Raw genomic sequence first — 24683 nt, 5'->3', positions numbered from 1 at the left:
AGGAGACCTTTTAAATTTTGTTTTTCTTCTTTCTTCTTGTTTGTTTTTGATGGTAATATATATGACAGAAGCTGAGATGTTTAAAAGAACAATAACACATTTATTCTGGCACAAAGCTTAATGGTTACAGTAACTTTCTCTTTAGAGGCACTTTGGTTAACAGTTGCAAGGCTAGAATGAGGTGTTTCAAACTTCTTAAAATGTCACTTCTTTCTTTACTGCTCTAAACTGCAGTAACCCGGTGAATTACAATCACAGATTATCAGTTCCTCATCAGGAGACAGACTACCTTAAAATAAGTCACCAAACTTATTTTAAATTGACTCAAAAATAAGCATTTGAGTCTCCCTGATCCCTTCAACTGAGGATTAGTCTTCCCTGTACCTCATCAGGGCACAGACTAACTGCTTCTTTTTCAAACCTGCACTTCTCCACCAAAACGGCAGTTGGCTCCGCCCCCTTCTCCATGGCAACCAACTCATGAGTGCAGAGTAACTGAAATATTGACCCTTTTAAAACGCAATTAAACATGACATCTGTAAACTAAAAAATTCACACTTCGTTACAGCCATCTCTCAGGAGGGCTGAGAATGGAGCTGGACTAGATGGCCTCTAAGGTCCCTTCCCATCCTATAACTGTAAGTGTCCCAACCGCCAAGAGCATCCTTCCAGCTTCATTCAGTGCCACAAAAGGCTGTGCATTGCAGAAGTGGCATAATCCTCATGGAAAGACCTTCATTGGTGTCTCTTAGAGCTGATAAAGGATGATGGGAGTTCTGAAGAAGTTGGGGAAGCCTGGTTCAGGACATCATGGAATCCTAGAGTTGGAAGGGACCCCCAAGAGCCATCCAGTCCAACCCCCATCTGCAAGAAAACACAACCCAAACCTTCCTGACAGATTGCCATCCAGGCTCTGAATCCTAGAATCCTAGAGGCCCCCAAAGACCATCCTGTCCAACTCCCATTCTGCTATTTATTTACAGTATTTATATTTATTTACAGTATTTATATTCCCCCCTTCTCACCCCGAAGGGGACTCAGGGCAGATCACATCACACATATAAGGCAAACATTCAATGCCTTAACATAGAACAAAGACAGAGACAAACACAGCTCCGAGCTGGCCTTGAACTCATGACCTCTTGGTCAGAGTGATTTGTTGCAGCTGACTGCTTTATCAGCCTACGCCACAGCCCAGGCTATTATGCAGGAAGACACCATCAAAGCCCTCCCGACAGATGGCCATCCAGCTTCTGTTAAAAACCAACACCCTCCAAGGCAGTCTATATTCCACTAGTGTTGGAAGAGGCCCCCAAAGGCCATCTAGTCCAATCCCCTTCTGCCATTATGTATGTCAATCCAAGCCCTCCTGGCACATGGTCATCCAGCCTTTGCTTCTAAACCTCCAGAGAAGGAGACTCCACCAGACTCCAGGACTCATAGAGCCTTTCCAACCAGATGCTGGATGCTTCCGTTTCTCTGTTTCTTCCTTCCAGGTCCTGCTGATCCTCACCGTTCTTGTGCTGGCCGCTGCTTTTGTGGGTCTAGAGGTCCAGTGGTCAGAGCAATGGGAAAGCGCCCACATCTCCCTGCAGGTGAGACCTTGCAGCTTAGACATTAACTTAGTGAATAATAATAGAAGCTGTGATGTGGCCATGGTAGGAATAGTCCAAGTTCATCCCTTGCCATGTTTGGTTGCATGCTGCACCAAGTGGAGCCCTGCGAGGCAGAGAACCTTCAAGGACATTTGTTGGGCAAGCCGTCTCAATATGTAGGCCAGCCCTTTCTCACAGGAGCATTCTTCACATTGCATTCCGCCTCTGAACCCCTGGCTGGGAGTATTGATACTGGATGATGTTTAGGTTGACTCCCAGTAAAGACAATAGGAAACAAGTCAGACAGGTTGAGGTTTGGGATTGGTGCATACTTGAGTCACTTTGAGACAGGGAAAGCTGCCAATAAGAGTAATATACTGTGGATGCAGGCCAATACTGGTTTTAAGAGCAGTAGTAGTAGTAGTAGTAGCTATGGCAATAATAATAATAATAATAATAATAATAATAATAATAATAATAATAATAATAATATACACTATGGATGCAGACCAATGCTGGTAATAATAGTAATAATAATATACTGTGGATGCAGGTTAGTTCTGGTTTTTATAATAATAACAATAACAACAACAATATATTGTAGATGCAGGCCAGTACTGGTTTTCATAATACTACAGTAGAGTCTCACTTATCCAACATAAACGGGCCGGCAGAATGTTGGATAAGCGAATATGTTGGATAATAAGGAGAGATTAAGAAAAAGGCTATTAAACATCAAAATAGGTTATGATTTTACAAATTAAGCACCAAAACATCACGTTATACAACAAATTTCACAGAAAAAGTAGTTCAATATGCAGTAATGCTATGTAGTAATTACTGCATTTACGAATTTAGCACCAAAATATCATGATATATTGAAAACATCGACTACAAAAATACGTTGGATAATCCAGAACGTTGGATAAGTGAGTGTTGGATAAGTGAGACTCTACTGTACTAATACTGCTAATATCATATTATGGATATAGACAGCATTGACTGAAACCAGAAAAATTTTCTAACTGTGTAGAAGTTTGTGACTTTTTTAAAGGTAGCTTTAAAAGAGTGCTGTACTGTTTTAATGGTTTGTGTTTTTAAAACTCCATTTTAACATTTTTAAATTGGCTGTTTTAAACTGTTTATAGAGTTGTTAACTATAGCAGCTCGATTCCGTCCCGTTGTTGCCTTTTCATATGTGCTTAACTAGATCACGCTCCTTTTAATCGATAAGCTGCCTAGCTCTTTGGGGAAAGGCGGAGTGTAAATAAAGCTTAGTCGTTGCAATGGGATGTTATTACTATTCTTAAAAGGCCAGGTTGTAATGCAGTTTACATGGTTAAGTTGACATTGCGGAGTTGGGGTCTTCCTTCTCTTCTGCCAGGCTTTGGGTCCCTTCTTGCACATCGGAGCTGTGTTTGGCATGACGCTTTTGGCCTGGCCGGTCGCCAGCTGCTTTTACAGGACATCCTCCAAAGGTACAAGGGAAGCCAGTTGTGGGGTTTATTATGTGGGTCCCCATGAAGGAAAGGCATTGCTTCTCTTTCTGGGCTGCAAGGTTGCAAGGATGATGATGATGATGATGATGATGATGATGATAAGTTAGGGAAACAATAGACATTGACAAAATTACGATCTGCCAACTGCAAAAGGCCACCCTACTGGGATCTGCTCGCATCATCCGAAAATACATCACACAGTCCTAGACACTTGGGAAGTATTCAACTTGTGATTTTGTGATATGAAATCCAGCATGTCTATCTTGTTGGCTGTGTCATAAAATAATAATAATAATAATAATAATAATAATAATAATAATAATAATAATAATAATGCCTACTGGGATCTGCGCGCATCATCTGAAAATACATCACACAGACCTAGACACTTGGGAAGTGTTCGACTTGTGATTTTGTGATACGAAATCCAGCATATCTATCTTGTTTGCTGCGTCATACAATAAAATAATAATAATAATAATAATAATAATAATAATAATAATAATAATAATAATAATCCCTACTGGGATCTGCGCGCATCATCCGAAAATACATCACACAGTCCTAGACGCTTGGGAAGTGTTTGACTTGTGATTTTGTGATACGAAATCCAGCATATCTATCTTGTTTGCTGTGTCATAATAAAATAATAAGTTCATTTATACCCCGCCTCCATCTCCTCTGAAGGGGACTCGGGGTGGCTCACAGATAATCTATATATATAAAAGAGTGATGGCATCACGGCGACCCACAAAACAACAAAAGTACAGGCCCCCCAAGCTCGAAATTTGACAGCACAACCCATCACCCATGCCTCAGGGTTGATACAACGAAAAGAAAAGAAAAACAAAGTCCTAATTAGAGGGAGAGCAATAATTGTTTTTATCCAATTGCTGCCAGTTTAGAGGGCTAATCTCTGCCCACTTCGTCTCCTAGCAACCAACTCCTAGCAAGCCAAGGGACAGCCAGGGTTCAGTTAGGGGACAGGCAAACTTAGGCTATCTAATTTGCACTGGATTATATGGCAGTGTAGACTCAAGGCCCTTCCACACAGCTATATAACCCATTTATAATCTTATATTATCTGCTTTGCACTGGATTATCTTGACTCCACACTACCATATAATCCACTTCAGTGTGCATTTTATACAGCTGTGAAGAAGGGGCCTCATATAATCCAGTTCTAAGCAGATAATATAAGATTATCAATATGCAGTAGAGTCTCACTTATCCAACGTAAACAGGCCGGCAGGATAAGTGAATATGTTTGATAATAAGAAGGGATTCAGGAAAAGCCTATTAAACATCAAATTAGGTAATCGTTATACAAATTAAGCACCAAAACATCATATTATACAACAAATTTGACAGAAAAAGTAGTTCCATGCCCAGTAATGCTATTTAGTAATTACAGTAGAGTCTCACTTATCCAACACTCGCTTATCCAATGTTCTGGATTATCAAATGCATTTTTGTAGTCCATGTTTTCAATATATCGTGATATTTTGGTGCTAAATTCATAAATACAGTAATTACTACATAGCATTACTGTGTATTGAACTACTTTTTCTGCCAAATTTGTTGTTAAACATGATATTTTGGTGCTTCATTTGTAAAATCATAACCTAATTTGATGTTTAATAGGCTTTTCCTTAATGCCTCCTTATTATCCAACATATTCGCTTATCCAACGTTCTGCCGGCCCGTTTATGTTGGATAAGTGAGACTCTACTGTACTGTATTTACAAATTTACTACTAAAATATCACAATGAATTTAAAACCCTGACTACAAAAACATTGATTATGAAAAGGCAGACTGCGTTGGATAATCCAGAACATTGTATAAGTGAATGTTGGATAAGTGAGATTCTACTTTAATATGAAATAATTACTGGGATAGAATAATGCAGAACAATATAATCTCTAAAACCAGGACAGTAAATAAACAGGGGAATTCCAGACAGGAAACAATCAGGGCCAGCTAACACCTCCCAACATAAAAATTCACTCAGGGAGGAAACAGCCAGGCTTTAAAGCTGCAAGGCCATTACATCCTAATCCTTTTTCCTAATTGCAGCATTCATACTTGCCTCCAACAGAAAAAAAACCCAATCAGAAATATTGTATTTTCACAACCTTTAGGAAATAATATCCCCTGATAGCGCAGCGTGTTAAAATGCTGAGCTGCTGAACTTCTGGACCAAAAGGCCACAGGTTTGAATTGGGGGAGGGGAGAGAGCCCCCACTGTTAGCCCCAGCTTCTGCCAACCCAGAAGTTCAAAAACATGCAAATGTGAGTGCATCAATAGGCACTGCTCTGGCAGGAAGGTAACACCGCTCCATGCAGTCATCCCACATACCTTGGAGGAGTCTACGGACAACGCCGGCTCTTCGGCTTAGAAATGAAGATGAGCACCAACCCCTAGAGTCAGACATGACTGGACTTAATGTCAGGGGAAAACCTTTACCTTAACTACCACCAATTCCTCAATACTTTATTTCCCATACCACCATACTTTGCCACAGCAACGCGTGGCCGGGCACAGCTAGTATTAGATAAAAACAGTGACAGTAAACAATACATCAGTAAACAAAAACATACACCAATTATAAAATGTAAACATTAACCTATGAAAATGAAAACACACTTAATAAAACAGGGAATCAAAAACAGTGAAGTTGAGTAATAGACTAGGTAAAGTGCACTTTGTTATAAGTTGTAAACTCAAGATAACAGATAAAGTGCTACATAGAATCATAGAACAGTAGAGTTGGAAGAGACCTTATGGGCCATCCAGTCCAACTCCCTGCCACGAAGCAGGAAATCGTATTCAAAGCACCCCCGACAGATGGCCATCCAGCCTCTGCTTAAAAGCCTCCAAGGAAGGCTGCTTAAAAGCCTCCACCACAGTCCAGGGCAGAGAGTTCCACTGCCGAACAGCCCTTCTCACAGTGAGGAAGTTCTTCCTGATGTTCAGGTGGAATCTCCTTTCCTGTAGTTTGAAGCCATTGTTTCATTGCGTCCTAGTCTGCAGGGCAGCAGAAAACAAGCTCACTCCCTCCTCCCTATGACTTCCCTTCACGTATTTGTACATGGCTATCATGTCTCCTCTCAGCCTTCTCTTCTGCAGGCTAAACATGCCCAGCTCTTTAAGCCGCTCCTCATAGGGCTTGTTCTCCAGACCCTTAATCATTTGTTGCCCTCCTCTGGACGCTTTCCAGCTTGTCAACATCTCCCTTCAACTGTGGTGCCCAAAATTGGACACAGTATTCCAGATGTGGTCTGACCAAGGCAGAATAGAGGGGGAGCAGGACTTCCCTGGATCTAGATGCTATTCCTCTATTGATGCAGGCCAGAATCCCATTGGCTTTTTTAGCTGCCGCATCACATTGTTGGCTCATGTTTAACTTGTTGTCCACGAGGACTCCAAGGTCTTTTTCACACGTACTGCTGTCAAGCCAGGCGTCCCCCATTCTGTATCTTTGCATTCCATTTTTTTCTGCCGAAATCCCGTTGGCTTTCTTAGCAGCTGCATCACATTGCTGGCTCATGATTAACTTGTTGTCCCTAAGTAATATCAAGTTAACCAGGAGAAGTGCGACCGATGCAGGAAAGGTCAAGGATGGACCCCAGAGGTTTCTAGGACCAAAATCCTGGCCCATGGATCCACCACAGTTGCCCTGGTGGGTGAGGGCTAGAATGGCCCGACTTGGAGGCCTTCAGGTACATGCCCAGCTTGGTCTTCAACCTGGAGATAGGAAGCCCATAGACCAGGGGTCCCCAAACTTTTTAAACAGGAGGCCGGTTCACGATCCTTTGGACCGTTGGAGGGCCGGACTATAGTTGGCCACCGAGCAATAATAATTAATAACAACAACAAAAACAACAACAACAACAATAAAGAGGGTTGGAAGAGACCTTTTGGGCCATTGAGTCCAATCCCCTTCTGCCTTTGTGCGCCAAAAGCACAAGCAAAGCACCCCTGACAGATGGCAACCCAGCCTCAATGTTAATAATAATGATAATAATGAGGGTTGGAAGAGACCCCTTGGCCCATTTAATCCAACTCCTTCTGCCTTTGTGCACCAAAAGCACAAGCAAAGCATCCCTGACAGATGGCCACCCAGCCTCAATGTTTAATAATAATGATGATGATGATGATGATGATGATGATGATGATGATGATGATGATGATGGTGGTGGTGGTGGTTGTAAGAGAAGAAGAGACCCCTTGGGTCATTTAGCCCAACCCCCTTCTGCCCTTGTGCCATGGGGGCCGGATAAATAGCATCGATGGGCCGCATCTGGCCCCCGGGCCTTAGTTTGGGGACCCCTGCCATAGACCTCTGACAAGTCAAAGAAAGCACTTCTTGTTGGCCTCTTAGTGTCTCCTTCCACCTGTCTCTTCCCACAGCACTCAAGAGCCTTCTCCTTCTGCTGTACCTGGCTGCCCTGCTGGCTCTGTATCTGGCTCCGCTGGGCATCGACTCCCCTTGCCTCATGGAGCACCGCCAGCTGCCTCCCAAACCGGCTCTCTTTGGGCACCGAGGGGCCCCCATGGTGAGTCCACAGCGCCTCCTTCTTGATCCCCTTTCGGGGTGATTTTGATAGTTGTGTCAGGGCTTGTGATGAGTCACGGGCAAGCAGAGAGCAGCAGCCTGCCACCGAGGAAGCAAGACCAGGAGTCTCTGGGAAGTAGGGACAAAGAGTTAGAGCAGGGTGAGGAGCTCCAGGAAGCAGACCAGGAGTTAAACATTCCAGCTAGGCTGCAATTAAGGACTAGCTCAAAGGAGGGCTAACAGAAACTTGGGAAAGTGGCAAAATTAGCTGGAGGCTGGAGCTAGTAGTTTGCTCGGAGCAACGTTGTGGAACTGCTACAGCCCAAATCACTATTGGCAAACTCTTAAATGGAACTTTGACTTCGATGACTGGACTATGGCTTGAGTTGGTGAGATTACTTAGCTTTGACCCTTGGAAAGAACTCTGTGTTGCACCGCAGAATAGTTCACCTTGCTGTTCACACCAAGTCACACACCACAATAGTCTTTTGTAATTTTATTAAGCTAAAACAAAATATATATATAATCAAAGCAGGCAGAAATAAACATCCCAAAGTAGTTGCAAAAAAGAGTCAGTAAATCCAAAAGTCTTTAGTCACAAAGCATGAGTCCATTTCCAAAGAAACATTAATCCACTGGTTGCAAGAATTCAAGAACAGGAGAAATTCCAAGGCATGAAGACACATCCACTCTGAAGAAGTGAGAATTTGCTTTGACAAAGAATCGTCTTTAAACATACACTTTTAAAAGCAACCCAAAAATGCATTTCTCTTCCCTTCAGAGGCCTCCCTTTTTCTAGCTAATCTCAGCCTGCGCCTAGGCATTCCTTTCCATTGCAAACAATCAGCTCTAGATAGCAATGGTGCTCTTGATTGTCAAGGCCAACTAATTCATTATCTTGCACCTGAATAGGAGCCTGAGACAAATCCAGCTCATTATTTCCCATGGGAATGTCTCCCTGGTTGTTATCTATGACAGGCTGGTTCAGGAGTTCATCCACAGGCTGCGCTTCTTGCCCTTCTGAACCAGCCTGTATAACTCCATGATTTCTCAGCCCCATGACATCATCCTGGAATTCATCTTGCATCCCATCCTCTGGCTCCTGCATCTGAAACCCAAAATCCCCTTCCTCATCTTCACTCTGGTTCTGCTGCTGAGTCACAACACTCTGGACTATTTGTATGCTTTTTCCTTCTGTGTATAACTTTGGTTTGCCTTTGACTACAAGATGGTGAGATTCTGTGTACAGGTCTTTGACACATTGGCTTTGGCCAGTAGCGTTGACAATACAAGCCGTGTCAGTGCCCTTTGACACCCAAATGCCTCTGTTCCCCTCTGCAGTCCTTCTCAAAACATTGGTGGGAAGCCTAACCATTTTGAGAGGGACTCCAGGGGAAAATAGATGTATTTGGCTTTGATATGAGAAGATTGGAGCCGTTGGGGAGTTTGACACAGCTTCAGATGTTTGCTGTGAACCATTAGCATCCTTAGATCATGTTCTTCTGTCACTGGACCCATCACCACAGGCGATTGATCCCTCATCTTCCATGAACATCCAAAAGAGCCCTCTTGGGCCAGAGCCAAGGCTTCACTTGTAGCTATGCTAGTCAGTTGTTGGATCTCCCTTATTGATAATGGTAGGACGGGAATGTTTGGGGATAGGCTGGGAACATTTGCAGCTTGGTTGACACAGCTTCAGATGTTTGCTGTGAACCATTAGCATCCTTAGATCATGTTCTTCGGTCACTGGATCCATCATCACAGGCGATCGATCCCTCTTCTTCCATTAGTCTGATTGTCTTCCCAGGGTAGAATCTTGGTGGTGAATCTGTAATTGACTGTAGAGACCTATTCTGGATGCATATGATGGTCTTTCGCAATGAGGACATACGAGGGCTATCCAGAAAGTAGGCTACGTTTTGGATTTTAAAAAGGACAAAGTATAGGATAAATCATTTACCATATGCAGCTGAAAGACACATCCCAAAACTACAATCTCATGTAATCCCCATTTAAATTTAGCCACGTTTCTTATAGATAAATGAAAACTACTGCACCAGTAAATTCCCTGCTTGTGTCCTCAGCTCTTTCCCCTTCTCCCTTCCTGCAGCGTAGCCAAAACGCTGCGCTGTCAGCCACGCCCCCATTGTTGGAAACGGAGAAGAGAGGCGGCAAATTTACTGGTGCAGTACTTTTCAAACTCATTTATCTATATGAGACGTGCCTACATTTCAATGGGGATTACATGAGATTGTAGTTTTGGGATGTGTCTTTCAGCTGCATATGGTAAATGATTTATCCTATACTTTGTCCTTTTTAAAATCAAAAACGTAGTCTACTTTCTGGATAGCCCTCATAGATTTACAGATGGAAGGTGGTCCTGACAAGGGTTTGTCTGATGCGGCTTCTTCCTCTTGGCACGTTTCTCCCTTTCACCTTCTATTCATGCGTTTTTAAATCTACATTGACACTACATTGGACACCCGTTCTCTTCTTCCAGCTGGCCCCCGAAAACACTATGATGTCGTTCCAGAAGGCCCTCCATTATGGCGTGAGTGTCTGGGAGACGGACCTCCTGGTCAGGTAAGGGGCGCCGTGGACCGATGAGCCATCATTCAAGAGACAGCCCTCTCCTCTCCTTTCAGAACCCTTCACAGGCATAAAAGATTCCTCTGCCGTTGGGATGAACTCTCCTCTTCCTTCCCTCCAGCGCCGATGGCGTTCCCTTCATCATGCATGATGAGAAACTCACCCGGACCACCAACGTCCAGGCCATCTTCCCCGATCGGGCGCATGCCAATGCCACTTCCTTCCAGTGGAATGAGCTGCAGCAGCTGGACGCTGGCACCTGGTTCATGCAGGTGAGAATCTGACAGGAGACGGCGGGTAGCTAATGCTCATCCATTAGGGTGCCCCACACTCACCGGCTCCCTCTGCCCCACCAGAAACCCCCCTTCCTCATGACCCGTAGCTTCTCAAGCGAGGATCGGTACATGGCTGGTGCCCAGCGTATCATATCCCTGAAGTACCTGCTGCGTGAGGCCAAGAAGCACAACATGTCCATCATGTTCGACCTGCGGCCGGAGGAGGACCCCAACTATGAACATCTTGTCAACGTCACTGTGGAGACCATCCTGCAGTCGGGCATCGCCCCAGAGCAGGTGAGCGGTCTTCCCTGCCATGGGACTTCTGTTGCGCCACCCCAGCATCGGAAACAGGCCTGAAAAGTTTAAGCGGAACCATCCTCATATACAAAATAAATGGATCACTAGTTACAAAGAGGAGTATGTACCGTGTTTCCCTAAAAATAAGGCAGTGTCTTATATTAATTTTTGCTCCCAAAGATGTGCTAGGTCTTATTTTCAGATGATGTCTTATTTTTCCATGAAGAAGAATCCACATTTATTGTTGAACAAAAAATGAACATTTATTATATATTGTACAGTAGTTGTCATCACAAACCAGCACCACCAAACAAACTGTGAATCTTATCAATAATTTCTTGTTATTACCATTATTTCCATGTACAATAATCTATGGTACGTACATTTACCGATCCTGCATGCTCTGGTGTTCTGTTTGGCGAGCATGTTTCAAACAAAAACTTTGCTAGGTCTTACTTTCGGGGGAGGCCTTATATTTAGCAATTCAGCAAAACCTCTACTAGGTCTTATTTTCTGGGGCTGTCTTATTTTCTGGGTATGAGGCTGCATTTCGGCACAGCTTAGTATAATGTAATGGTGGATGACGTTGAACCATTTGCCACCTTCTGGGTTTATCACACTAGTAAAGGTAAAGGTTTTCCCCTAACGTTAAGTCCAGTCATGTCCGACTCTGGGGGTTGGTGCTCATCTCCATTTCTAAGCCGAAGAGCCGGCGTTGTCCGTAGACACTTCCAAGGTCACGTAGCCGGCATGACTGCATGGAGCGCCCTTACCTTCCCGCCAGAGCGGTACCTATTGATCTACTCACATTGGCATGTTTCTGAACTGCTGGGTTGGCAGAAGCTGGAGCTAACAGCGGGTGCTCATTCCACTCCCGGGATTTCAACCTGGGACCTTTTGGTCTGCAAGTTCAGCAGCTCAGTGCTTTAATACACTTCGTCACCGGGGCTCTTTGTCTTGTCAAAGGAAGGCCTCACTGAAATCAAGATACACACCATCCACAGCGTTCCCTGCATCTACCAAGCTTCGAAAAAAGAGATGAGATGAATCTGGCATGACTTGTTTTTGAGAAATCCATGTTGACTTTGAGCAATCACAGCATTCCTTTCTAAGTGACTGCAGAGTGCCGCCTTAATAATCTGCTACAGAATCTTCCCTAGTATTGCTGTCAGGTTGGTTGGACGGTAATTGTTTGGGTGCTCTTTTCTCTCCTTCTCACTCCACTCCCGGGATTTGAACCTGGGATCTTTCGGTCAGCAAGTTCAGCAGCTCAGCGCTTTAACACACTTCGCCGCCGTTACACTATGTAACAAAATTTGAAAAATGTTCTTTTCCTGGTTTGAAAGTACAGTAGAGTCTCACTTATCCAACACTCACTTATCCAACGTTCTGGATTATCCAATGCATTTTTATAGTCAATGTTTTCAATACATCATGATATTTTGGTGCTAAATTCGTAAATACAGTAATTACTACATAGCATTACTGCGTATTGAACTACTTTTTGTGTCAAATTTGTTGTGTAACATGATGTTTTGGTGCTTAATTTGTAAAATCATAATCCAATTTGATGTTTAATAGGCTTTTCCTTAATGCCTCCTTATTATCCAACATATTCGCTTATCCAACATTCTGCCGGCCCGTTTATGTTGGATAAGTGAGACTCTACTGTATTATTCCCTGTTGAATTGTGCGGTCTTTGCTTTGAAAGTACAGTAGAGTCTCACTTATCCAACATAAATGGGCCGGCAAAATGTTGGATAAGCGAATATGTTGGATAATAAGGATGGATTAAGGAAAAGCCTATTAAACATCAAATTAGGTTATGATTTTACAAATTAAGCACCAAAACATCATGTTATACAAAAAAATTGACAGAAAAAGTAGTTCAATCCATGGTAATGCTATGTAGTAATTTCTGTATTTACGAATTTAGTACCAAAATATCATGATGTATTGAAAACATTGTCTACAAAAATGCGTTGGATAATCCAGAACGTTGGATAAGCGAGTGTTGGATAAGTGAGACTCTACTGTAGTTGTTCTACTCCAGAAACTTTGTTATAGTGGCTACCACAAACTATGTTGAATTGGTTTAGACCGGTGGTTCTCGACCTGTGGGTCCCCAGATGTTTTGGCCTTCAATTCCCAGAAATCGTATGATGGAACCAACTAGGAAATAACATTTATAACTCAGGAACAAAAATTGTGTTACATAGTGTCATTGAGGTGTCAAAGTCCCAACAGTAATGGCTTTCCATGCCTTTTGGATAGCAGAAAGGGAGATGGCAGAAGGGTCTGGCTATGTCTCCATAGTAGGATACAAAGGACTTACAACAAGGTCTCAGCAGCTCATCATTTTGTATCTGGTTACAGGAGTGGTTCTCAACCTGTGGGTCCCCAGATGTTTTGGTCTTCAACTCCCAGAAATCCTAACAGCTGGTAAACTGGCTGAAATTTCTGGGAGTTGTAGGCCAAAACACCTGGGGACCCACAGGTTGAGAACCACTGGGTTACAGGGACATAGCCAGATGTTTAGATGAACTCCTTCTACTTTTCTCCAGGATGTTCAGCTATGAATTTTGGTAGCTATGAAATGAGAAGGGCAGTCCCAGCCTCCACTGCAACCCAAACTAAATCTACATACGTGTAGGGCTGGTTTGTGTAAGTCATTCATAGTTTGTTAGCCTATGGTTTGGACTGGGAGGCATTCCTTGCTCAGTTCTTTCCCACCTACCCCCTGCTCTCATCCATGTTTTTTGAGGAACATCTGCTTGACAACTTCGTTCTTATCTATAGGGCACAAGGGCCACATGGAACTAATTCCATGTGGGAAGGAGCAAAGGCAACCCTTCAGCCTACTCTCTTCTCCCTCCGTCTGCCTTGCTCTCCAGATCCTGTGGCTGCCGGATGGTTTTCGAGATCAAGTGAAGCAGCGAGTGCCACGCTTCCGGCAGATCTATAAGCGGAAGAGGCTCAACAATGAGACAGAGGAGCAGCTTCGGGTCAACCTGCCCTACCAGAACCTGAGCAGTGCAGAAATCCAGTAAGAGCTGGGGGTAGATGGTGAGAATGGGAGGCTCGCATTTTAGGTTTTGGCATTTCATGTTTGTACAAGTTACACATACAGTACTATAGTGCATTCATTAGCACATGTGTGCATCCATGCACTCTTGAGTTGAAAAACGTTCCAACTGATTACCGTGGTCTATATAAGATGCTAGTTCTGACCTTTAAAACTCTTTACGGCCAGGGCCCAGCAGTTTTCGAACTGCTAGGTTGGCAGGAGCTGGAGTTAACAGCAGGCGCTCATTCCGCTCCCGGGATTTGAACCTGCGACCTTTCGGTCTACAAGTTCAGCAGCTCAGTGCTTTAACACACTTCACCACTTTAGAATAATTTGGAGAGAGCGAATTGACCATGGTTAAGTTAATTTAAGGAGCCCCGGTGGCGAAGTGCGTTAAAGCACTGAGCTGGAGACCGAAAGGTCCCAGGTTCAAACCTCAGGAGCGGCATGAGCGGCAGCTGTTAGCTCCAGCTCCTGCCAACCTAGCAGTTCGAAAACATGCCAATGTGAGTAGATCAATAGGTACTGCTCCGGCGGGAAGGTAACGGCGGTCCATGCAGTCCTGCCAGTGGCCACATGACCTTGGAGGTGTCTACGGACAACGCTGGCTCTTCGGCTTAGAAATGGAGATGAGCACCAACCCCCAGAGTCAGGCATGACTGGACTTAACGTCAGGGGAAACCTTCACCTTTACCTTTAAGTTAATTTAAAGGATGTACACCAAGAACATGCTAGTAGCAATGGTTGTAATGCAGTAACATAAATATGGTCACTTTAATAGTCACATTTCCCAGCCCTGGTAGTTCTCCAGGGTTTGTGCTGACATTGGAACACCTCTGTGGGAGAACTCTCTATCGGTGGGGAAGTTGAGTCCTTCTTCTTTCTGCACCCACATCTTCTCCCTGCAGGGAGTATCGTCGTGACAACATCTCCGTCAACCTCTATGTGGTGAACGCACCCTGGCTCTTCTCCGTCTTGTGGTGCGCAGGCGTCTCCTCCGTCACCACCAATGCCTGCCAGGAGCTGCAAGGGATGGCGCGGCCACTCTGGCTGCTGGTAAGTCAACCTTTGTGGAGGGAATCATTCATTCATTCATTCATTCATTCATTCATAGAAAATCCCTGGTGGACCATGAGTCTGATTGTCTTCCAGGGGTAGAGTCTTGATGGTGGGTCAATAAGTAACTGTAGAGACCTAGTCTGGATCCGCATGGCCTGTCACAATGAGGACATACCGTATATACTCGAGTATATGCCGACCCGAATATAAGCCGAGGCATCTAATTTTACCACAAAAAAACTGGGAAAACATTGACTCCAGTATAAGCCGAGGGTGGTAAATTTCAGAAATAAAAATAGATACCAATAAAATTACATTAATTGAGGCATCAGTAAATTCAATGTTTTTGAATATTTACATAAAGCTTAAATTTTAGATAAGATTGTCCAACTCTGAGTAAATCATTATTCTCATCTTCTTCAATGTAAATGCCCTTATGCATTCTTTTAATAATAATAGAGTAAAATAATACATGTAATAATAATAATAATAATAATAATAATAATAATAATAATAAATACAGGAAAATAATACATGTAATAATAAATAGAGTAAAATATTAAATGCATTAATAATAATAAAAATAGAGTAAAATAAATGTAAAAGTAACAACAATAATAGAATAAAATAATAAATGTAACCATACCAATAATAATAGAGAAAAATACTAAATCTATATATATAAAAGAGTGATGGAATCAGGGCACCGGACAAAACAACAAAACTACAGGCCCCCCAACCTCGAAATTTGACAACAACCCATCATCCACGGCTCTAGGTTGATACAACAAAAAGAAAAGAAAAATAAAGTCCTAATTAGAGGGAAAGGAATAATTGTTTTTATCCAATTGCTGCCAGTTAGAGGGCTAAGCTCCGCCCACTTGGTCTCCTAGCAATCTACTCAGCCCAGGGGACAGGCAGAGTTAGGCCTCAGGCCTCTTCCACACTGCCTATAAGATACAGATTATCTGATTTTAACTAGATTATATGGCAGTGTAGACTCAAGGCCCTTCCACACAACTATATTACTCATTTATAATCTTACTAGCTGTGCCCGGCCACGCGTTGTTCTATGCTTCTATTATTATTATTATTATTATTATTATTATTATTATTATTATTATTATTATTATTATCATAATCATCATCTTCATCATCATTATTATGTAGAGGCTAGATGGCCATCTGTCAGGAGTGCTTGGATTGTGTCCTCCTGCATGGTAGAAGGAATACCACCACTACCTCAACAATTTCTCACCAACACCACCAGACAACGGCACAGCAACGCGTGGCCGGGCACAGCTAGTATACCATATATTACTTGAGTATCAGCCGACCTGAATATAAGCTGACCAGGACCCTCACCCGAGTATAAGCCGAGGAGGGTTTTTTTCAGTCCTAAAAAAGGGCTGAAAAACTAGGCTTATACTCAAGTATATACAGTAGGTTTCCAGGTAAAAGGGGGTCCCAACAAGAGTTTCCTTCCTCTTGATATATTTTTCCTTCTTGCGCTCTATTTGTGCCTCTTCAAAATCTGCATCACCATTGGTCACAGCTAACCACCCATTAGACGCTTCCCAGATCTCTCTGTGTGTTTATGCCAAATGTTTTAAAGGTTAGCTTAAATCCAATCTTTTAATCTCTTTCGCTTTCCACCGACATTCCGTTTTCTGTTCTTGAGCTGAGAGTAAAGCAACTGCTTTGGGAGACGCTGATTGGGAGGGAATCACACTTGGCTTTGGGCTGTTTGCCGCATCCTCCCTCTCAGCGTCTCTCCTGATTTGGGCTTCTTTCTCCATCCACTCTCCTCCAGCCTCGCGCCACGTACCAAATGATCTGGATCGTGACAGATTGCGTTTCCTTCTTGCTGGTCGCATGGGCTTTCCTTCTGCTGAAGTGAGTACAGTGATGCGTAGCAGTCAAAGCTCTCTCCATAATGCCTTCTAGGACTAGGAATCCCTTTATGGCTATGCCTTCCAAACAAGGAATAGGCTTTCGCATGGGTCCTTCATCTGACCTACAATGCTGTGGAAAGCCTCTTGCTGAAAATGGCAACTGTTGCAGATGTTGCTGCAGGAAAAGGTCAGGTCTGGAGGCCTAGAGGACAATCACTCAGGAGGATGCTATTATTATTATTATTATTATTATTATTATTATTATTATTATTATTATTATTATTATTTTATTATTATGACACAGCAAACAAGATAGATATGCTGGATTTCATATCACAAAATCACAAGTCGAACACTTCCCAAGTGTCTAGGACTGTGATGTATTATTATTATCATTATTATTGTTATTATTATTATTATTATTTTATTATGACACAGCAAACAAGATAGATATGCTGGATTTCGTATCACAAAACCACAAGTTGAACACTTCCCAAGTGTCTAGGACTGTGATGTATTATTATTATTATTATTATTATTATTATTATTATTATTATTATTATGACACAGCAAACAAGATAGATATGCTGGATTTCGTATCACAAAATCACAAGTCGAACACTTCCCAAGTGTCTAGGACTGTGATGTATTATTATTATTATTATTATTATTATTATTATTATTATTATTATTATGACACAGCAAACAAGATAGATATGCTGGATTTCGTATCACAAAATCACAAGTCGAACACTTCCCAAGTGTCTAGGACTGTGATGTATTATTATTATTATTATTATTATTATTATTATTATTATTATTATTATGACACAGCAAACAAGATAGACATGCTGGATTTCGTATCACAAAATCACAAGTCGAACACTTCCCAAGTGTCTAGGACTGTGTGATGTATTTTCGGATGATGCGTGCAGATCCCAGTCGGGTGGCCTTTTGCAGTTGGCAGATCGTGATTTTGGCAATGCCTATTGTTTCCAAATGCCGGCTGAGATCTTTTGGCACGGCACCCAGTGTGTCCATCACCACCGGGACCACCTGCACTGGTTTCTGCCAGAGTCTTTGAAGTTCAATCTTGAGGTCCTGATAGCGGCTGAGTTTTTCCTGTTGTTTTTCGTCAATGCGACTGTCACCTGGGATGGCAACATCAATGATTCAAACCTTTTTCTTTTGCACAACTGTGATGTCTGGTGTGTTGTGTTCCAGAACTTTGTCAGTCTGTATTCGGAAGTCCCACAGTATCTTTGCGTGCTCATTTTCCAATACTTTTGCAGATTTGTGATCCCACCAGTTCTTTAGTGCTGGGAGGTGGTACTTGAGGCATAAGTTCCAATGAATCATTTGGGCCACATAGTTGTGCCTCTGTTTGTAGTCTGTCTGGGTTATTATTATTATTATTATTTTATTGTATGACACAGCAAACAAGATAGACATGCTGGATTTCATATCACAAATTATTATTATTATTATTATTATTATTATTATTATTATTATTATTATTATTATTATTATGTGGAGCCCCCGGTGGCGTAGTGGATTAAAGCCTTGTGACTTGAAGTTTGGGTTGCTGATCTGAAAGCTGCCAGGTTCAAATCCCACCCGAGGAGAGCGCGGATGAGCTCCCTCTATCAGCTCCAGCTCCATGCAGGGACATGAGAGAAGCCTCCCACAAAAATAATAAAACATCCAGGCGTCCCCTGGGCAATGTCCTTGCAGATGGCCAATTCTCTCACACCAGAAGCGACTTGCAGTTTCTCAAGTCGCTTCTGACACGAAAAAAATTATTATTATGATTATTATTTATACCCCACCTTTCTCCCCGAGGGAACTCAAGGCAGCTAAGAGCCACAACTGGACATCCAGTTCCAGTCGCTAGGTTGTTCCTCTGTATCTCATTACTGATTGTGTTTGCCTGTTTTACATTGTATATCAGTTTACTGCAGTTGTGCATCATTGTGAAGATGACACCTTTGGCATGTGTTGCATGATGTTGCTATTTTGCAGTTGGATAATGCTCACACGTGGCTATATTGTGAATATATCAAGGGGATGTTGGAGTGGATGATCACATTGTAACCTAAGGTCTCCCAAAGACCCCAACAGATATCAGAGGACATTATCATTCTGCATCTGATTCCAGAGCCATAGGCAGTTGGGGCTGGGCAGCTGTGAAGCAGAGTGTTGGACACAAATACTTTTTCTGAACTTGTTGTCTTCTTCTTGCAGAAGATGGTCTCGAAGAAAAGAGCCAGCAGGTAAGTGACTAAGCAGCTTAAAACTTGGCTATTTTGCTGGGCATTTGAATAACTTTGTCCCCATGACCAAATGTCATAGTCAGATTAATACGCTTCTTTCGCACAGGTCCCTTTCCATAATAAATAGGACGTCTGTCTCCCACCCCTTCGGTCTAGAAATGTTTGCACTTTCCTTGGGCCCCAAAGCACTTTAGTACTATTGCACCTTAGTTTAAGTGGCCCCTCCACGCTATCCCATTCACCAACCTTTTTATCTTATTTTATTTTTAACTGATTATATATATATCAACTGAGTTTTAATGGTTTAATGTATTGTTTTGTTTAAGGTAATTGTTTTGTATAACTGTCGATTTTACCGTTTTTATACAGGACTGTTTTACTTGTCCTGTATTTTTGGGCTTTTATCCCGTGTTAGCCGCCCTGAGTCCCTGCCGGGAGATGGTGGTGGGATAGAAAAATAAAGTTACTACTTACAGTAGAGTCTCACTTATCCAACACTCACTTATCCAACGTTCTGGATTATCCAATGCATTTTTATAGTCAATGTTTTCAATACATCATGATATTTTGGTGCTAAATTTGTAAATACAGTAATTACTACATAGCATTACTGTGTATTGAACTACTTTTTCTGTCAAATTTGTTGTATAACATGATGTTTTGGTGCTTAATTTGTAAAATCATAACCTAATTTGATGTTTAATAGGCTTTTCCTTAATCTCTCCTTATTATCCAAGATATTCGCTTATCCAACATTCTGTTGGCCAGTTTACGTTGGATAAGCGAGACTCTACTGTACTTACTTACTAAGCAGCTGGTACTAGCATTTCAAGGATTTAATATTAATGCAGTAATGTCACTGCCATTTTGAATATCTGTAGAAATAGCTCCATCCTTTTTGCTAATGAAGTCTTTAAAACCCTCAAAAGGAATCTCCTTGGTTCAGACTGGCAAGCTAACCCTCCCCTCCTTGGGCTTTTCAGGCTCCGATTCAGACATCCTCCTGACCAAAATCCACAGTCTGTTGTCTGAGTGACGCGGGATGTCCTTTGTGCGGCTGGCTTTGGGGCAGGGCCCTGTCTCTTCTTCCAAGGATGCCTTTTGGGGAAATGGCTCGAGGCTGGGACCCACTGGCAACAGAACCGAGAGAGTTGACTTGCATTGCCTCAGAGTCGGGAGGAGGAACGGCCTCAGCCCAGGACAGACTGGACTTCCACAGTCAACTGTGTCGGCTGTGTTTAACTCGGCAACTCCTTTTGGACCCAGGAATCATGTGAAAGCATTGCAGCAACTGCCTTGGAGGGGTGACTTGTGGGGAAGGTGGTAGGCGTCTCTACGTGTCTCTGGAGCACTTCTGAATAAAGCAACCTGTGAGCTGGGAAAGACTGTGACAGAGAAAAGTTGGCCTCATTCGCCTCAAAAGGAGCTGCCATTGCTCTCAGCTATAAATGGGCAACGGCCAGGAGGCTTAGGAGGCTGCACCCACACAAAAGTTTGACTCCTTTTGCCCCCTTCTCAGGGGCTTTTTAAAAATAGGGGGTAATTTCCTCTGGGAAGGAAAAAAAAGAACCTTGCTGGGACCCAAGTGGGTCAGCTAGCACAGATGTGGTTAAAATGCCTTCACCATCACAACCAAATTTGGAAAACAATTAAAGAAACAATGTGTTGTCGAAGGCTTTCATGGCCGGGATCACAGGGTTGTTGTATGTCTTTCGGGCTGTGTGGCCATGTTCCAGAAGCATTCTCTCCTGACGTTTCGCCCACATCTATGGCAGGCATCCTCAGAGGTTGTGAGGCTCTGAGGATGCCTGCCATAGATGTGGGCGAAACGTCAGGAGAGAATGCTTCTGGAACATGGCCACACAGCCCGAAAGACATACAACAACCCAATTAAAGAAAAATCTTGCCAAATCCTGCTTTAAGCGCAGGGACAGAAAACAGGACCCAGATACATATTGGTAGCATATGCCCCCAGTTCGCCATTTTTGAAGCATTGCACAAGGAGGTATTTTGTACCTCCTCGCATCAGCTTTGCCCCTGATGCACAAGAGGAGCTGCATGACTGCAACACCCAGCAACCTTAGCATACCGTGTTTCCCCAAAAATAAGACAGTGTCTTATATTAATTTTTGCTCCCAAAGATGCTCTAGGTCTTATTTTCAGGGGATGTCTTATTTTTTCCATTAAGAAGAATTCACATTTATTGTTGAACCAAAAAAAAAAGAATAGTTATTATATACTGTACAGTAGTTGTCATCACAAACCAGACAAACTGTGAATCCGATCAAGAATGTCTTGTTACTACCATTAATTCCATGTACAACACTCTATGGTACATTCATTTACCGATCCTGCATGCTCTGGTGTTCTGTTTGGCGGACATGCTTCCAAACAAAAGCTTTGCTAGGTCTTACTTTCGGGGGAGGCCTTATATTTAGCAACTCAGCAAAACTTCTACTAGGTCTTATTTTCTGGGGATGTCTTATTTTAGGGGAAACAGGGTAGTTAGCAATAAGGAGAGCAGAGAGTGGCGGTCCAACAACTTTGGGAGTGCTCCTGCCTTTGTTTTACATGGAAGACGGGGCGAGCCTCAAGGCTGCCTGGGGAGGAAAAGAATACAGGCAGTCCCCAAGTTACAAACAAGAAGGGTTATGCAGATTTGTTTTTAAGTTGAATTTGGTCACCCTACCAACCAAGTGTAAGTGGGCTGTAGGTGTTTGTGGCATCCCCTTTGTTCTTCAAGATCTGCTGCTGCACCCTGTGTCTCGTACACTGGGATGACCTGCGTCTTGACTAGGATTATGACGGCTAGCAATGGGTCAGATCTCCTAGACAGCGGTCTGCCATCTGGCCACTCCTGTTCTGTTCCAGCCCCAAATGCAACGCAATGTAGTTTTGAGCTTCGGCCTTCTCTGTTCTAGTCCAGCAGCAGAAGTAGCTCCCTGAGTTTGTAACTAAATTGTGGCTTGATGTAATAGAAATGGGGATTAGGGCAACTGTTAGTTGGCTTCATAGAAACAAGCCAGTCTCTTTAACCACATTCCAAAAGTTGGATCTTTTCTATAGGCTGTTAACACCAGTTTGACTGAGATTACGCTTTAACAAATCAAATTGTTCCTTGAGAATGGAAGCAGAGCCATCAATCTCAGCAAAGGAGAGGCAAATGTCGAAAGTGAAAGGGCCACGAACAGCCGGAGGACTTCCAGGACATCCTTGCAGCTCACCAGTGTCTGGGTAAATAAACTCTGCTCAGGAACTGAAGGGCCTTTGCTGAATGACTAGGTAATCTAATATGACAAATGCCAGTACTGACATCATAATACAATGTCATTAGGTAAAGGTAAAGGTTTCCCCTGACGTTAAGTCCAGTCGTGACTGACCTTGTGGGTTGGTGCTCATCTCCATTTCTAAGCCGAAAAGCTGGCGTTGTCCATAGACATCTCCAAGGTCATGTGGCCAGCATGACTGCATGGAGCGCCGTTACCTTCCCGCCGGAGCGGTACCTATTGATCTACTCACATTTGCATGTTTTCGAACTGCTAGGTTGGCAGGAGCTGGGGCTAACAGCGGGTGCTCATTCCGCTCCCGGGATTTGAACCTGGGACCTTTTGGTCCACAAGTTCAGCAGCTCAGCACTTTAACACACTGCCACCAATGTCATTATGACCACCTAAACTCTGCCTTCTAGATGTTTGATTGGAAAGATTAAATTTATCCTGCATTCCTGGCCTTGACCGGCAGGTGGAGGCTTCTCCCCATTGATGCGACAAAAACCAAAAGGTGACATAATCTAAGCCTAGAAGCTTCAAGTTGCCTTCAAGTTGCTTGTCGACTTATGGCAACCCTGTGAAAACTGTGGCGTCCTGAGATATGGCATTGATATTCTTGACAGTCCACATGGCTCCAGGGGGGCCCCAGGTACATAATACCGGCCCTTAAACCCCTCACAACTCTTGCCCCTTGTTCTAGACCTATGTTGTCAAATGGCAGACCATTTGGGTCTGCAGAATAGGAGTGTGCTCTCACCCGCTAAAAATGCTGAAATGCTCACCAACATGCCCAGGTTAAGCCATTCCACAGAACCTCATACACAGAGACACTGACACTCCCAAGACCTCCCTCCAAGTTTCTCTTTGACTAAAACTATTTCAAGACGGAGCATGTTTCCAGAGTGGTGTAATGTATGTGCGGATCCTTCTCAACACAGACAGCAATGACTTCTATTCACCCAGCAAAAAGAGCAAAACAGGCCCAATGTCCCAGGCTCTGCTCAACCGAAGGCCTCTGATCTTGCCAATGTCCTGGCTAGCAACAGGCATGCAAAGCACCAACTCAAGTGGAGAGCCGTCCAGCTTGGCTGCTGCATCTGCCTTGGCAGAGGGAGGTGAGGGCTGCTCCCAGGCCGACTGCTGGTGGGAGGAAAGGAAAGGAATGGAATGTGCTGGCCTGCAAGCCGCCTTCGTGCTGGAATGCAGCCGGCCAAGAAGAGAGGACTCATCTGGAGCAAGAGGCAGCCGTTCCTTCCCCGGAGCACAACTGGAGCAGAAGAGGAAGCTCTCCCCGTCTGCCCTTTCTGTTTGCCGGCAGAGGCCACACAGCGGGCATCCCATACTCTGCCCATCAACAGGAGAATAGTGCCGCCATCGAGGGAAGCCATAGTCCCATTCTACTTCTCACTTGGAATAACCTTGTGTCCAGTTCTGGGCAAAGCAATTCAGGAAGATGGACAAGATGGAAGGTGGCTAGAGAAGGGTCAAGGTTCTGGAACCCACGGATCCCTCTGAAGAAGTCTGAGGGAGCTGGATATGTTCAGCGTGAAGGGAAGGCTGAGAAAAAGGGACATGAGAGCCAGGTGCCCAATGGACCACTTCTGAGGCACATCCAGACAGCACAGATCAGGAAAGAACACCTAGTCTGCATCAGGAGCACATGAGACACGTGGGAGCACTATTGCCAGTGCTGGGTGCACCCCCCCTGCAATTCACTAACGTGATTTTAATGCATTTCTACAAATTCATAGAGGGGGAAAATGTAGAGCGATGTAGAGCCCCAAGCAATAGCATAGGAATCCCAGTGCTCCTTGCGCTATTTGATGCGAGGGGCCACAGACCAGCACTGATAGAGAAGGTGGAACCAGCTTGTTTTCTGCTGCTTTGGAGACTAGAGCACAAACCAAAGGATCCAGATCATAAGGGAAGAGATTCCACTGAACATTTAGGAAGAAGTGATAAAGATGCTTGAGTGTCCAATGCCCCTTCCACACAGCTGAATAACATCCCATATTTTCTGCTTTGAACTGGAATATATAGCAATGTGGACTCAGATAACCCAGTTTAAAGAAGATATTGTGAGATTTTCCACCTTGATATTATGAGTTATATGACTGTGGAAGGGCCCCTAGACCGGTCGTTTTCAAATTTGCACTTTTTAAGATTCTGCAACTTCACCTCCCATAAGCCCCAGACAACATGGACATGTTGGCAGCCTGATCCCTTCTGAGGCTTCAGCCGCTCTCAAGGCCAGACAGCTCCTAACTTCCGGAACTTTTTTGGGTCCCGACTGGTGACAGG

The 24683-nt window shown here is 43.5% G+C and overlaps 1 protein-coding gene across 3 annotated transcripts in view; it reads left to right on the top strand.

The window, feature by feature from the left end:
• Positions 1–20499, top strand: part of gdpd2 (glycerophosphodiester phosphodiesterase domain containing 2) — a 48129-nt gene extending 27630 nt beyond the window's left edge. For 2 of the 3 annotated variants that reach the window (XM_062963796.1, XM_062963795.1), the window contains 11 exons: positions 1497–1595; positions 2980–3073; positions 7511–7656; positions 10156–10238; positions 10366–10516; positions 10601–10816; positions 13714–13865; positions 14795–14942; positions 16759–16841; positions 19085–19113; positions 20097–20499. In XM_062963796.1, coding sequence (XP_062819866.1) covers positions 1497–1595; positions 2980–3073; positions 7511–7656; positions 10156–10238; positions 10366–10516; positions 10601–10816; positions 13714–13865; positions 14795–14942; positions 16759–16841; positions 19085–19113; positions 20097–20149 — 1254 coding nt within the window. In that variant the 3' untranslated portion in view covers positions 20150–20499. The remainder of the gene's footprint in view (positions 1–1496; positions 1596–2979; positions 3074–7510; positions 7657–10155; positions 10239–10365; positions 10517–10600; positions 10817–13713; positions 13866–14794; positions 14943–16758; positions 16842–19084; positions 19114–20096) is intronic. The other variant, XM_062963797.1, reaches the window with a different exon arrangement.
• The last annotated feature ends 4184 nt before the right edge of the window (positions 20500–24683 follow it).

The sequence above is a fragment of the Anolis carolinensis genome, unplaced genomic scaffold (assembly GCF_035594765.1).
Source record: "Anolis carolinensis isolate JA03-04 unplaced genomic scaffold, rAnoCar3.1.pri scaffold_12, whole genome shotgun sequence".
Taxonomy (NCBI): Eukaryota; Metazoa; Chordata; class Lepidosauria; order Squamata; family Dactyloidae; genus Anolis; species Anolis carolinensis.
The sequence above is the reverse complement of the archived record's forward strand: the minus strand, read 5'-3'. Positions and strand labels throughout refer to the sequence as shown.